This window comes from Staurois parvus, unplaced genomic scaffold (genome assembly GCF_062004578.1).
Source record: "Staurois parvus isolate SC_StPar_1 unplaced genomic scaffold, SC_StPar_1.0 ptg000719l, whole genome shotgun sequence".
In the NCBI taxonomy this organism is placed as follows: Eukaryota; Metazoa; Chordata; class Amphibia; order Anura; family Ranidae; genus Staurois; species Staurois parvus.
In genome coordinates this window covers 5,230,835-5,246,030 of record NW_028318515.1, presented here as the reverse complement: position 1 = coordinate 5,246,030, position 15,196 = coordinate 5,230,835, and the positions used below count along the sequence as shown (strand labels likewise).

The 15,196-nt window shown below is 37.1% G+C and overlaps 1 protein-coding gene across 2 annotated transcripts in view; it reads right to left on the bottom strand.

Annotated features, from left to right (window-relative positions):
- Positions 1 to 456: 456 nt before the first annotated feature.
- Positions 457 to 15,196, bottom strand: part of TMEM132B (transmembrane protein 132B) — a 797,578-nt gene continuing 782,838 nt past the window's right edge. Inside the window, exons 9-10 of one of the 2 annotated variants that reach the window (XR_016306397.1) lie at positions 7,658 to 14,972; positions 457 to 7,612 (exon numbers count right to left, since the gene is read on the bottom strand). Coding sequence is in view for 1 of the 2 variants with exons in the window: in XM_089653716.1 (XP_089509842.1) it covers positions 13,827 to 14,972 (1,146 nt within the window). In the remaining variant the exon portion in view is untranslated. Of the gene's footprint in view, positions 14,973 to 15,196 lie in introns of both variants that reach the window. The other variant, XM_089653716.1, reaches the window with a different exon arrangement.

Sequence of the window (15,196 nt, the reverse complement as noted above, 5' to 3'; positions counted from 1 at the left end):
TATATTGTTTTTATTATAATAATAAAATTATTTAATAACATAAAAATGAATGGTTAAACTTGTTTGCATCGCCAATGACAACAATCACATTCTTTCTATTAAAAAAAGGAACTATATATTTTATGTTTGCTTTAAGTAGTAGTTAAAGAAATATTACATACTATAAAAATGTGGCAATAAATAAAAGTATGAGTGCATGATAAATCAGATTATTGCATTTTTCTATTTAAATGCATGGAAATATATTCAGATGACATACCAGGAAAATCTAAACAAACATTGTACACTTACCATTAGAACATTTACCATTTCAAGAAGCTTCATCTCTTTCTCTTTATGAATGCTTGCTTTCAAGTGTTGACAATGACACGTCTCATTACATTATAATTGAATCAATATCTTACCCAATAATACTTGTAATAAATAATTTATAAAATACAGCAGCACACCGAGAAGCTCTTTAAGTAACATTATTACTTTATTGTTCAATAAAATACATAATATACACGTGAAAGTACTGTACATATACAATGACTTCCAGATATCAGGAAGTGCCTGTTTTATTATATGACAGTAGACAGGTCAGTGTTGGTGGTGTGGTTCCAATTCATAGGACAGGCCTTGGCAAGGCTGAAGTTCATTGTGTTAATTTTTACAACAGTCATTTCATGTTAATTGTCAATAAAAATCATTTGTACAGAGTTTGATAGCAGAAGCAGAAAACTCATATTTAGGTTCACAAATGGATTAGAAAGGTGGTTTTGGCTTCTGCTCATCACAAATTAAAGACTCACCTTGTCACTTCTTAAACCAAGCCACTACTTTAAAGGATCAATAAATCCAAAATGTACACTAGTTTATATGAAAGAGAAATTAATTCATGTAAAACTGTTATAATCTAATCAGAAAATAATGATACTAATATTCTTACATTGCTTAGGGATGTGTTCCTACTCTCAAATGACTTTCTCCTTAGAATACCAATAAAAAAACAAGTAGCAACCCAAAGCCATTCTCTCATAGGCTGAAAAGGCTGATTTTATACATCTATAGAAATCTTTATATCCAAGAGCTTGTCCCTACATGTATAAATGTATATTTTAGATTGATTGTTCCTTTCAAGTCAATATATTTTATTAAAATGAAACTTATCTTTCAACATTCTCCAAGCAAAAAATATAGTATTTTTTAACTTCCATACCAGAAACCCAGCTGGTATCTAGTTTTTTTAAAACAATTGTACACTTTATCAATACAGTCTGATTATATTTAACAAATGAAAGAATGAATTCACTGTAGAACATTTAAAATTAAAGCAAAAACCAAAAGGTAATATATTGCAGTTACCAGGCCTAAGATGTGATGGCTGCATTAGTTTTGTTTATACGTTCTTTCTTTCCTTATTTTCACCTGTTGATCCTGCCAGTAACACAATTTTTGTCTTAGGGTAAGAACTCTCTCTTGTCATCTATCTATAAAGGAGCAGTGTTGTCACCCTGATTTGTACAATAAGCACTATCCTTATCTCCATTACATAGGGAGGAGCTGGAGATATTGTTTTAGATTTTAGTACAGTATGTAGGAAGTTACAAAGACATTGGAATGCCTTCAGGATCAAAGTTATTTTTCTGTACTATCCTGAAAAAAGACAACCAATGCAGCCACCACATGGACTGGTAAGCACAATGTATTACATTTTTGTTCTTGGGTTTAGATATACTTTAAGAAACATGTTTTATAAATGTAACATTTAAAATCGGTTCCCTTTCCTTGTAGTAGAGCACAATTGTCTTTGCTGGCTATTGACTGGTTTTCTTACAAAGCAATTTGTGTATCTCTCGGTAAAAGGGCTTTTTTAGAAAAAAATATGCTAAAATAGAATATGTGTCTCCACGAAACATAATCTCTGGTTTCTTGTCACTTTGCCACTTATAATATGTATGATATTTACAAATAAATATGTCCTTAATCCAACACACACTACAGAAAAATCACCTGAGTCATAGGGAGGACCTTTAGGTTACTATAGAATTGCTTGGTATAATGTTTTGCTGCTTTTATTCTGACTAATAGAAAATTAATTATGGGTCATTCAATATTACTAACAAAAAAGACTTGTATTTGAACTTTCAGTCTTGGTGGAAGCATCTAGTAATTCTCAGGCTGCTATTTAAAATAAATCTGTCTGAAATGTGGGCAATTAGAACTGAGCATATTATCAAACAAGGCTTGAATGGAGATTATCTTTAATGACAACCTCATGTTGAAATGAACGTAAGATCCAGAGATAAGCAACAGAGGTTATATGAAAATTGTAAATGTTCTAATAAAAGTCAAGCTTAGCCTTGCCCTTCCTGCCAACTAAGGACCAACATGTAGGTGAAGAGTTGAAAAGGAATGGAGGCAAGCTTGACTTCTTCCTGAAAATAGAGCAGCTCCATATCACTTCAGCTGCCTACAACTCAGATTCTAATTTTGATTTTGATATGCATTTTTCTTTTTATCACAATATACTGTTTACATTTTCCAGGTTTCTGACAGAGTTACCATTGGGAGAACCTAAGCCTGGTGTTGCTTATCAATTATTACCCAGGCAATGTCACCATGTTTAGTCATAAGAAAACACACTTTTTTATTCCTGTGTGAAAAGGATTTATGACACATATAATGTTCAAAGAAGGGACTTTCAGACTAGCTACTCTATCTCCATCAGGGGCAGACTGACCATTTGGAAACACGGGCACTGCCCGAGGGCCCGGGGTCAGTAGGGGGCCCCATGAGATGCCCCTGGTACCTTTTTCATAGGCTTTTTTGAGTTTGTACAAGGACACAGGGGCCCCATAATCCCCTATTGCCTGGGGCCCCATGAGTTGTCAGTCCGCCCCTGATCTACATGGAGTACAATTAATTGTCCTGAAAGTGCTATGGTTTCTCTAAGCACCTACAGATTTCATAACTTGGTTCTGTAGGGGCTGCATGCAGTACCAGGTATACTCTAGAAGGGGTGGAAGTGGACAGATTCTAGTGCAGAAATAGGGATTATGGATAGGATACTAAGACTTGGTGCACGTAAGTATAACTGACCACATCCATTCCAATAATGTCAGTTTAATGAGGAGAACTTGTGATCTTTGTTTTTGATTGACACAGGCCAACTATTGGCCGTGAGACTTCATTTGCCAATCAATCTGTGTGTGCGAGAGACATAGCTTTACATATGCAGTCATTTTGCAACTTTCTCTTAGTCCCCAGTCACATCTAGAACTCCTGCATGGGTGGCAAAAGACTAGATCATACACATGTTTGGCAGTTCTATTAAAGATAAGGTCCTCAAATTGTACAAGCTTTAAATATATAACAAATCATCTATGTGTGTTACCCCTGTGAAAGTTAAGGTTTATCATTCTAGGCATTGGTTTATTTGGCGCTGCTTCTTCCTCTGCTCTCTTTTTTGGGGTTTTTAATAGCCTGGCTGTTATGCTGATCATTGACTTCAGTAGTTCATGATATAGTGACCTGCAAAAAGATGTAGCTAGAGTTGACTTCATTATATTGCATTCTTGTTCCTGGCAATGAAGCCATTGGATGAACATGACAGGCAAGCAACGGCAGCCTATGTGTTTATAATATAACAAGTATACTTGTAACAACCTAAAAAAATGTGCAAAGATGGAAAACCACTTACAAATTCCTGCATGCAATGGAGTTACCCCTTCACTCCTCAGGGGCCAGTTATAGAGACTGATGGCAAACCCAAGTCTTCCCAAAACTGAATAATCTGCTTATCAGATTTCAGAGTAAAATACCTATTTCATGAAAACAAACTAAGACAAATTCTGCTTTAACTTCCATTTTGAAGAATTCTAAACACTAATATTCTCCTTTTATTCAGCTACTTGATAGAGTTGCTCAGAGCAAATTTGAATTAGGATTGAAGATGCACATAAGAAAAAGTGTAAAACAGAAATTGTTTGTAGGCTTTATATTTTTTTCCTAAACATGGCATGGTGTAGTAGTTTTGATTCATAGATAATTAATTGGCCTCAGAATTGCACACTAGGAGTTGAATTGTTATATGCTGTACTAGCCACAGATGCATCAGTATATTGGACCCTTTGCCACTGATGTTTAAAACACCCTTTGTGAAATGGAATTGTTCCCATCTCAACCTTGCACTGACATGCATTTCACATCCTTTATTTTGTATTTTGACTGTAGGACATCATGACATGTTTCATCATAGTGGCATTAACCCGGAAAATCTCAGGTCTTGGCTCCCCCCATGGTTTTCTAACATTAAAGTGGGAAAGGGCCCTCAAATTGGTTAATCAATATAGGAGTTTAGGATGAGTGGTTTAGTTTACAATACATCGATTCCACTTTAGCTGGTGACTCTAACATTGAACCGGTAAACTACCAATCAGCATGAATATAAGTTGATTCATCACTGTAAGATTAGTCTTGTTAATTCACAAAGGAATCGGTAACTCAAGAAGAGATCCATTTACAGCTAATAAAAACAAAAAGTGTAGTATATAAACGGACACTGTCTTTAAATATAAGGGAACATAATTCTTCATACAGTATTGCAAAGATCATCTTTTTCTCACTGAATCTGACAAAGAAAAAACATTTAGGCCCCCTCCTTTGCAGTCTGTTAATAGAGAAAAAAACAGACATTGCCCTTTATTATAATGCAACATACCAAAATACATGGCATTTCCATTATGGTGTACTGCAGAAATTGTGTATTGGAATGCAATTCTAATAGACCTGCAAACCCATGCACAAACTATTATAGTAATCTACTGTTGCCAGGCAGCCCTTTACTTGTTAAAAATGGCTACTGCGCTCACAGGAAGTGCTGATTATTTTACCAATGACATCACATCACTTCCATTTAAATAGAATGTAAAAGCTTTGTGTTAAACTACACTGCTGTGGATTGTTCTTTCTGAATGCTTTGTAGCAAGATTGGAAGCCCAAGTGTTCATATATTCTGACAACCAGTGGTTTCAGCAAATAACCCTGTTGGGACTAGGATTGATTGTCACTTAAACACAAATAATAGAATAAATAATGTAATTTGCGCTACCGTACACTCAGTGTACCTAGCACCGGTGCAGCTATAACCACATGTGTTTGAACAAAATATACACAAAAAAGTGATACAGTGTGTTCTTAATAAATATGTAGAAAATTCATAAATATGTACATTTTACTTATTTATTAATTTGTTACATAATTATTTATTTTAGCATGTATTGTATCGAATTATTGTATGTATTTAAACACAATAGCTACTTAACAAGCATTGTGTGAACCATTATGAAGGAAAATATTGAACTCTGATAACTGTATGTAGGTAATACCTATAATGATAGTATTCAGTGTATGAATTCCTTTTGTTATTTGACATACCTTTATATTTTTATCACATTTCACATAACAATAACCTGTGCAGCAAATGTTTAGCAATAGGGGTTGGGGCAATCTATAATGTTGTCATGGGTGTTGTAGCAGTTAAAGCAACAGGATTTGAACATTGCAAAATAAAAAGATACCCAAAGCAGCAGCCCGTACAGTGTTATAATTTGTCCCAGTCCCTGTGACGTTTGTTTGACAATTTAGTCTCTATATAAATGTGGAGAAAACTATGTGCTCAAACTATATAGAAGGATGAGAAATAAAACAGAGTATGTACTAAATACTTTCATTACATGTATTAACCACATGGAGTTTGCAGAAAATAATATTTTTAACAAAGCGATCCTTTAGAAAAGCCGCTGTCATATAATGGAATTTAACTATCTAATATATGTAATCATATTCCGCTTTAAAAGAGGTACTGTATGATTACAATAATCCATACAGTATAGTGTATTTTTTCAACGCAAACAAAAAGAACTATTCCACATTCTCTTTTGGCCCTGAATTTAACAAGACATTGAAGCACCACCTATGCTTTCATTTATTTCTGGAATATAATCCAGTAAAGCACAGTATTTAATATGGGGGCTTCCGTTGCTATCTTGATCAGCAAATAGTGACATATATTTAGCTTACTTTTTTAACCACCTGCCTTCTCAGCAGCTTCCAGCTGGGGAAATGAAATTGCATTGTGTTTAGTGCCCTGCATGGAAGCATCACAAAACTACTATATTCTGAAGAACGTTGAGTGGCAAGGCAAATTTTCATTGAAGATGTATATTATACAACTCTTTAATGCAAGCATTTCTAGTGTCTCATAAATACAAATATACAGAAAATATATTGGATATAAATATTTTATATTTCTGGAAGATGTGTTCATAATCATACACTGTGTAGAATTCTGATTGCATCTATTTATTTGTATGAAGTCTTTTAAACCCTATGTAAGGTCTTTCTCGCTTACGTTATTTCAGCCAAGTGCATCAGGAATTATAACTTATTAAGGTCAATTAGAACCCAATACTTCAGCACAATGAGTAATTACACAAAATATTACAGCAATGTTTAAAAACAAACAATAATTATTTCTAAAACAGCTGCTGTAAAATCATTAATCAAGTGTCCAAATTATATTACTGATTGTGGGGTTATAGAACTGACTGCTTATTAAATTTGAAGCATTATTAAAGCCACATTAGCCAAAAATACCTAATTATATTTAGTGTAGGGATATGTATTCACCAAAAACAAGTTGATTATTTGTTTTGAACAGTATATATTGCTGTCTTTTCTTGCCATGTTTACAATCACATGGCCTGTGGCCAGTGATTTTATGCATATAATCTGCTCCTTCCTACACAGATAATATATATACAGTAAAGCATTCCCTTAGCAATGATCAAAGAAGCAATGGAGTTTTACACAATGCTAGTTCAAAAAGCAAGCTCTCTTATAAAATATCTGTAAGTTCACGGGAAGGTGAGAAGGTACAAAAGTGCTCCTGGTTTGCTTTTTTTTTTCCTAAATGATGGCTATGAGAGTGAGGGGAATTATTTAAAGCATATCTAAACCCAAGAACAATCATGTAATGTATTATAGCTTACTAGTACTTAGTAAAGGTGGCTGCACTAGGTTTTGTCCAGGATTTATTTGCTTCATTTTCATCTGATGATCTTGTCAGTAACTATCTGTCCTAGGGTGGCAATGCTCACTTACCATACAGTTGCACTGTATGGTTACCCTAGGCTGCTCTCCTCATTTGGACTTAAAACGCTTCTCATATTCACAACATAGGGTGGAAACATTTTGTAGTGCATAGAAGATAACTGAAAAAGCAGGTAACATTGTTTGAGATCTCAGCAAACTGGGTTTCTGGCAGGATATTCAGGCATTTGTCTGTACTTTCTGTGCAGAAAATTTACTTGGCTTGAATAAAGCTACAACATCTAAGGACTGGCAATCTTCAATATATTATATTTTTGTTCTTGGGTTTAGATCTACTATGTTTTAATATTAGGTTAAAGGCGAGCTCCAGTCTCCTGTGAAAAAAATAAAAGCTGTAGCTGCTGACTTTTAAAAAACAGCCACTCACCTGTCCCAGGATCCAGCGGTGTGCTTACCCTAGCTGGGTTCCCCAGCCATCCTCTGTCCCCGGCGATGGTATCTTAAGTGTGGGCACCTGGCTGTGACAGCCTGCGGCTTCACAGCCAGGTGCCCACTGCACATGCTCAAGCAGAGTTGCACATTGTGAATGGTCCCACAGTCTTCTGGGGACCTGTCATGTGTCCCGGAAAACTGCTGGGAGGGAGGGGGTGGAGAACTTCTGCTTCTGATCACCTAGGTGGTCGGAATGGAAGTGGGAGTGGATACCTGCCCCCCCCCCCTACTCCCCAAAGGTGCCAATTCTTCACAGGGAGCAGGGGACCAGTTCCTAAAGTGGAACTTCCACTTTCGGGTGAAGCTCCACTTTATTGGGTATTTTGCATTTCACCTACATGTTTGCATATACGAGAGAAAACCAAATGGTAAAGTGAAAACCAAATACAAAAGAATTTCAGGATAGCCAAAATAGGTAGAAAATCATCTTGGGGGTTATTTACTTAAACTCAAGACTGCAAAAATCTGGTGCAGCTCCTCATAGTAGCCAGTCAGCTTCCAGGTTATATTGCCAAAGCTTAATTGAACTAGCTGAAGTTAGATACTGATTAGCTGCCATACACAGCTGCACCAGATTCTGAGTGTTCCAGTTTTAATAAATCTCCTCCCTTGTTGTCATTAGGCTCGGTTCACACTGGTGCGATTTGGGATCTGACTTGTGAGACCCCCTAAGTCGCATGACGTGTGAAATCCCATGTTAGTCAATGAGAAGAGCTGTCTTAATTAGCTGAAGTAGCTCCAACTTTAGAAAAGGTTCCTGTACTACTTCAAGGTGACTTCTATCCGGCTTGTGCCTATAGACTTTAATAGAAATCACCTCCAAGTCGGATCCTCATCTATATTGATGTGATTTGGATCCGATACTACAGGAAAATAACCCAGGCAAAGTTGCATGGCATGAAAGTCGTGCATCAAATCAGATCAAAGTCGTACTCAAGTCGCCAACAAATTACTGGGAATCGCCAGGCAAAGTCGCACTGTAAGTCACGCAACTTTCAGGTCACAGTAGTGTGAACTGAGCCTAAATGGACAATTAATTCAGATGACCAATAACTCTGAGCCTGCAGAAAGACCTAACAAAGATGTTGGGGCCATCACAGTAGCCAAAAGAGGTGTTTTCTTTGATTTTAAAGAAGGAATTATGGTAACGGGGAGCCCACGTGTAGCATATAAATCCCAAGATGAAAGGACATGTCTTCATATAGAAGAATAGGAATTATCTTTATATATACTAAGCTAGCCCCAACTATATGCAGGGAGCATACACAGAAATGTCTGCTCTCCTTAAGATGTATAGGCCTGGCAATCTGGCTCAGGATTTCTCTTTCTGTACTGATTGCATTTATATTTAAAGACAGGACTTCTTTCCTGACACTTCACCTTGCTGTTAACCTTCCTGAATCGCCTTGGCTAGATAAACCTATAATTCTGAGCACTGTTATTAGGAAGAGGTCTTGTTGCAATCAATGTATGGAATCAAAAGTTTTACAGCCTTCAGCCCAGGCTATGGAAGATATTCCTCAGGGGCAATAACATCAGAGTTTTACTTGGTCTAGTAACTACACCATTACCGAATTTTGATAAAATGCATGACTGGCAGATATTAATATGCCTATTTCTTTGGAGATATTATTGAAAATAAATTGGATAATTTTACTATTTATGGATGAATAAAAACTAACTATAATCACAGCAACTTACATGGCTGCTATAGGACCTGCAAACAGGACAAGGCTTAGTGAACATGTCACAATTTGTATTACATACTCCATAGTGTTTTCAGAGTAAATCTGCTTTATGAGGCTGGGAAGAGACACCAAATCGTAACACACACAAGGGGGAAGAGGGGACAGAGCACACAAGAGAGAAGATGGGATGTTTCTGCTGGACCATATGTGTACTAAACACATTTGTGTATATCATTGTATATATATGGTGTGCAGGTTGCTGTGGTATATGGGCAGCACAGTGGCTAAGTGGTTAGCACTTACACCTAGCAGCACTAGGGTCATTAGTTTCAATTCCAACCACCGCACTACATACATGGAGTTTGCATGTTCTCCCTGTGCCAGTGTGTGTTTGCTCTGGATACTCTGGTTTCCTCCCACATTCCAAAAAGACATGGTAGGTTAATTGGCCCCTGTCTAAAATGGCCCTAATGCGCTTATGTATGAATATGGGTTTCGAGACCTTATATTGTAAGCTCATTGAAGGTAGGAACTGATGTGAATGTATAATATAAATTGTCAAAGCTATATAAGTACCTAAAATAAATAAATATGTGCGTTTATATTGGTGTGTTCCTGGAGAAAAGCGTTGCAGCCATTCATACAATCAAGGAGTTCAGAGTTATGTATATCTTAAGGCCAAAAAAATATTCCTGACCCACTTTCCCATTTCAAAAAGTTTTAAGCTATTGTGATCTACAACAATTTCTCATATGGCAGGTAAATCTGCATGCGTTCTGCCTACACCCAACTGTTATACAGCAGCATCTAAAGTATAATTCTGCTCTAACAATCACACCTTATGCACACATTACTGGCAATTACCACCAGGACACTAACAAGCAATAAATGACGCATGACAAGTGTTGATATTTCCATGCATTGAATCCACCCATGCAGGGGCACCTTGGCAGAGATCCCTTTTGCTAATTGGCAGGTCTGAGTGCTTAGGAGTTTTTAAGTTCTTACGGTAAATAGGGTAAAAAGAGTTTGGGTAAAAAGAAAATGTTTTGGCTGGAGGTTTGGTTAGAAGTTGGTTTTAACTTTTTATTTTTACACTGTATGTGGTTAACCTTTCAGTGACTTTTCCTGTCCTTACTTCTGACCATGAGATATGTGCATTAGTGAAAGGGGTTTTTACAAAGTGTTGCTATAGTCTTTATATTTAGAAAATGTTCTGTTATCCAAGAGAGCCTCTGCTGTCCCCTGTCAATATCACAATACCACGGAGCCCTTCCTTTAGAGTATATGCTGATTTATTAATTAGATTTAATTATTATGCTTGCAATTATCATGACAGATATGATTTTTTTTTTTTTTTTTTTAATGTAGGCCTACATGGTAGGCTGTGAAAATCTATGCAACATGGCACCACCAGTATTTGTCTAACATTGTTAAGTAGCCTGTTTTCTTTTCAGCTGATAGGATTGATTTTAGTAGGAAACAGCAATAACAGCTTCAACAGACTGTACACATTTAGGGAAAAAAGCTGAAACAGCTCTCTTTGGGGCAATGTAATTACATTTTCATTTAGAGAAAATTTGATTCAAGCTTTATTTACAGTGTGGACTCCCCTGATGTACTGTGATATTAGGAACCAAATTAAATGTGAATATTTATTTTGTCGACGTGATTACATTTATATTTAATTGCATTAGCTAGAAAAAGGTCAGATAACCAAGAGAAGCTGATGCCATTATTCAAGAATAAAGACCATCAAAACCAAAATGACATAGTTATTAAAAAGAAGAGAGTGAAACATTTCTGCATGGCTTGGAATTGATCAGACTTGGGTAAGTTCTCAATTCTTGAACCGACATGCAAACAGACAGCTGAGAGTGGAGGAAAATTCGATAACCCGTAAAATCTTGTTAAACTATGTCTATAAAAACATTATATGAAAAGTTGAGCTATTGATCTGATACTGCAAATATTGTGGAGGCTCTACCCAAAGAAATACAATCATTTATGCTATTATGTTGGGCTCCAACATGAACATTTCTATTTGCTAAGTTATATTTGGACATGTTGATGTCCATAAAGTGTAGAATATGTTTGGGTTGTTTTTTTTTAAAAAGTGGGCTATTACCTTCAGCAAGGAGATTATGTGGTTGTGTTATTTCTCACTTGCAGGTTTAAAAATGTAAGTAGATATTGTCTATAGGCTACGCTGGGGGAAGGGGGAATTTTTGAGAACAACTACATTAAAGCTGCCCATGGTGAGCTTCTCACTTTATATCAGATTTTTTTTAATCTCATCATATTTTTAAAAAGCCACCAACCCCCTCCCCAACATCTTTTTGAAAGATTAATTATAAATAAATTGGTCTAAAAATATTGGACGACTATATAATGGCTCTTTAATAATTGACTGTAAATTTTGCCACTTATAATGGGCTCCTTTGGATCTAGAGACTTTTTTTGATGCTCAGCACGTGTTTTCCAATCCTTATCTTTAAAGCAGTTGTGTATAAAACAATTCAATAGTTCTGTGTGGTTGAGAAGCAGGCACCATATCAGTTTTTGTGCAATCAAGTGATCAGAACAAGAGTTTGCAGGGATATGCATCTGCAGATATAAAACTCCTGCGAGGCTAAAAGAATAAAGAGTACAATGTCATCAGTGAGGTGATTTGCTATTTCTTAATAGGTAATACATGTTGAAGGTACATATTTACTGGTTTCTTTGTCACGTGATCTAAAATGAATCCCTTTTAGACAGCCAGATTTTTTATTTATTAGGTAGCGGCATTCTTAAAAACCCATATACCTGAGAAGCACAGGACGCTACTGATGTTCCATAAAACACAAATGCTCAGCTAAGTCCAGTCTTTGTGTTTACACCTTTAGAAAGGAGAGGAGGGAGAAGCTAGGCACAGACAGAGACTTGCATGAGTTTTCCAACTTACCTGATCTATTGTAACCCCCAGGTGCAAGTAGCAATAGTCCCATAAGTCTATGGCCAGCTTTGTGTTTACAGGTACGCAAGACTGAAAAATCTTAGTTATGCTATACTCCCATTGTCCTTGCTTCCCTTACAGGGGCAGACTGACAACTCATGGGGCCCCTGGGCAATAGGGGATCATGGGGCCCCTGTGTCCTTGCCCAAACTCAAAAAAGCCTATGAAAAAGGTACCAGGGGCATCTCTTGGGGCCCCCTACTGACCCCGGGCCCTCGGGGAGTGCCTGAGTTTCCAAATGATCAGTCCGCCCCTATTCCCTTATTATATGGGTCCTTACTAGGTACCCTGGCAGAAAAATATCACAAGAGCTTTTATTTCCAATACACACAGAGGCGGAGATTTACTAAAATTGGAGCGTGCAAAATCTGATGCAGCTCTGCATCAAAACTAATCAGTTTACAGGTTTCATTGTCAAAGCTTAACCCTAGGTTCACATCTGTGCGGGTGGTGCCGCTGTGGATCTGCATGAAAATCTGTGCAGCCACACCACCCTCACAGAGAAATGAGGACCCGCAGGCGGGTGCTATTAGTTCTAATGGCACACCGCCCGCACTGGAAAGCGCAACCGTATTGGGAATCTAGGTTCCTGTGTGGGCTGCGTTTTCCGAAGAAGTGCAGGGACTTCTTTCCTGCGTGTCACGGGCACGGGAGTCTATTCAAATGAATGAGCTATCTTGCCCGTGCAAAACGTGGCCCGCATGGCCGCATATATGTGAACCAGGGGTAAGTGAACAAGCTGAAGTTAGAAGCTAATTGGCTACCATGCACAGCTGCACTTCCACTTTTAATAAATCATCCCCAGAGTTGCAAAGAGTAGTGTATCAGCCAGGTGGACTAGTGAGAATCTCTCCACTGACACCCCTCAGTAAGTGCATCTGGGATGGGAATACTCTAATAATTTAGAGTAAATGAAAAACAAATAATAAATGTTAATCAGATATACATAAAATACATGTATATACCTCTGATATAAATAACAAATTGGGAATAACAAATTGAGTTGTCATATATTTATTTTACTATAGTTGTCTTCCTTCACCAGTTGTCCCAAAATAGAATTACTCTATCAAAAACTGGTGTTTAATGTTTATATTTCATTTGTACACATTTGTAATACATTCAAATTTATAGTTAACATGTATCTAAAATATTACAAGAAAAGTCCACTGTGCTTTTAATTGTAAACCTAACAGTGTTCACTTACAAGCAGACATACAGTCAATGGACCAAAGTTCAGCAGAACTCACGGCTGTATGTGTCAGGTCATCTTCTGTAACCAACGTAGTACACTTGTTATGTTAAGGAATTGTTTTTAGCAGTGATTACCTGGAGACTTCTCTGCACCCCATGGCACCCAAAATGAACATAACCTACTGACAAACCTTTCATGTGCACTGAGTAATGTAGTGCCAAAAATGTATCGACAGTATAATCACTGTAACCATGTAAGAGTTGTTCTGCTTCTCTATTGCTGATTGGATAGTCCCACCCTAAAAAAAAAGAAACAAACAAAACGAAGGCATAAAGGTGAATATAATCATAGCATTTTACAGGTTGTCCTGAAGACTATCCATGTAGTCTCTAAGTTCACGTGAATCTCCAATGTTCATATCCTGGCAAACCCATTTGATATTTTCTTCATTTCCAAAAATGACTGCATTGGTATATGGACCACCTTCTTCAGGCAAGATAGTTGTAAAGGATGTGAACTTTACCCGTTTTCTCTTTGACCCCCCTGGGTTTAATGGCTCATTTTGTTCCTCTTTTTCATAAGTGTAATCAGATGACCTCATAATTTGACTGTATGGATTCTTTTGAGAACCTCCATTGAGAAGAAAGTTGCTTTCCTCGAATTGTGACCTTCGGTCAATCATTGTAGTGCATTCTTCTGCAGGAAGAGGCATATCTACTTGGTTTTCCAGTAATTCTACCTCATTCCCAAGCCATACCCAGTCATGGGAATGAGGGATGTTGGTTTGATCAGCCACAGGAAACCTCTTATGTCTATATTTCCATGCAAAAGCAACACAATTAATTAAGAAAACTAGTATTGCAAGGCAAAACACACAAAGAAGGGCATACATGCCAATTTCCAAATCTGTTAGACCTCGTGAAGTCTGTGCAAGTTCGCTTTCCTGGTTTTGGACTGAGGCTATTCGTGTAGGAAAACTGGTGTATGGTATAGGAACAATATGGGCATCATTATAGTTCTTCTGATAATCTAATGGAGAATCAGATGTTGAGTTTCTGTTAACAATATCCTCAGAACCAACAGCAGATCCAGGTTTTGGCCTCTCGTTTGCTGTCCTTTCCTGCTCTGCAGCTTTCTCAGTAGTTTTACTTGTGATTTTCTTTAAATCATCATCAATGTTTTGAATTTCATTCATATTTCCTTTTTGATCAGAGTCCTTTTGGCCAAATTTAACCTTGATAGTTCCAGTGCCAACAGCAAGACTACTTTTCCTCTTCGACTTCTGGCAGGTCTCACTAATCCCCAGTTCTAATTTTATTAAAGGCCCCTGTCCTTCTCCTTCTGCAACCACCACAGGCCAGTTAGACAAAGGATTCTGATATGTGGACACCACCATCTCATCCAGTGAAGACACCACAATTGAGAAGTCTTTGCTTTCATATATGTCCAGTGGAGTTACTGAGCCATCACTGAATAGGATCCAAACACTCATAACTGCTTCCTGCATTAAACAAAAAGCAAAGGAATAATTTTATAAAGCTCAATGATTTTAAGCAAGTTAATACATTTACTTCACATAGCATATTGCAGTAAGTTGTATGATAATGTGTTGATTGACCCCTGATGTTCTGTTTTGCAGCAGAATGACACTAAGATTTGCTGTTCTTGCAATCATCAGTCTGAAAGCATTACTCAGGAAGACATGTATGATGCTGTATTACATTT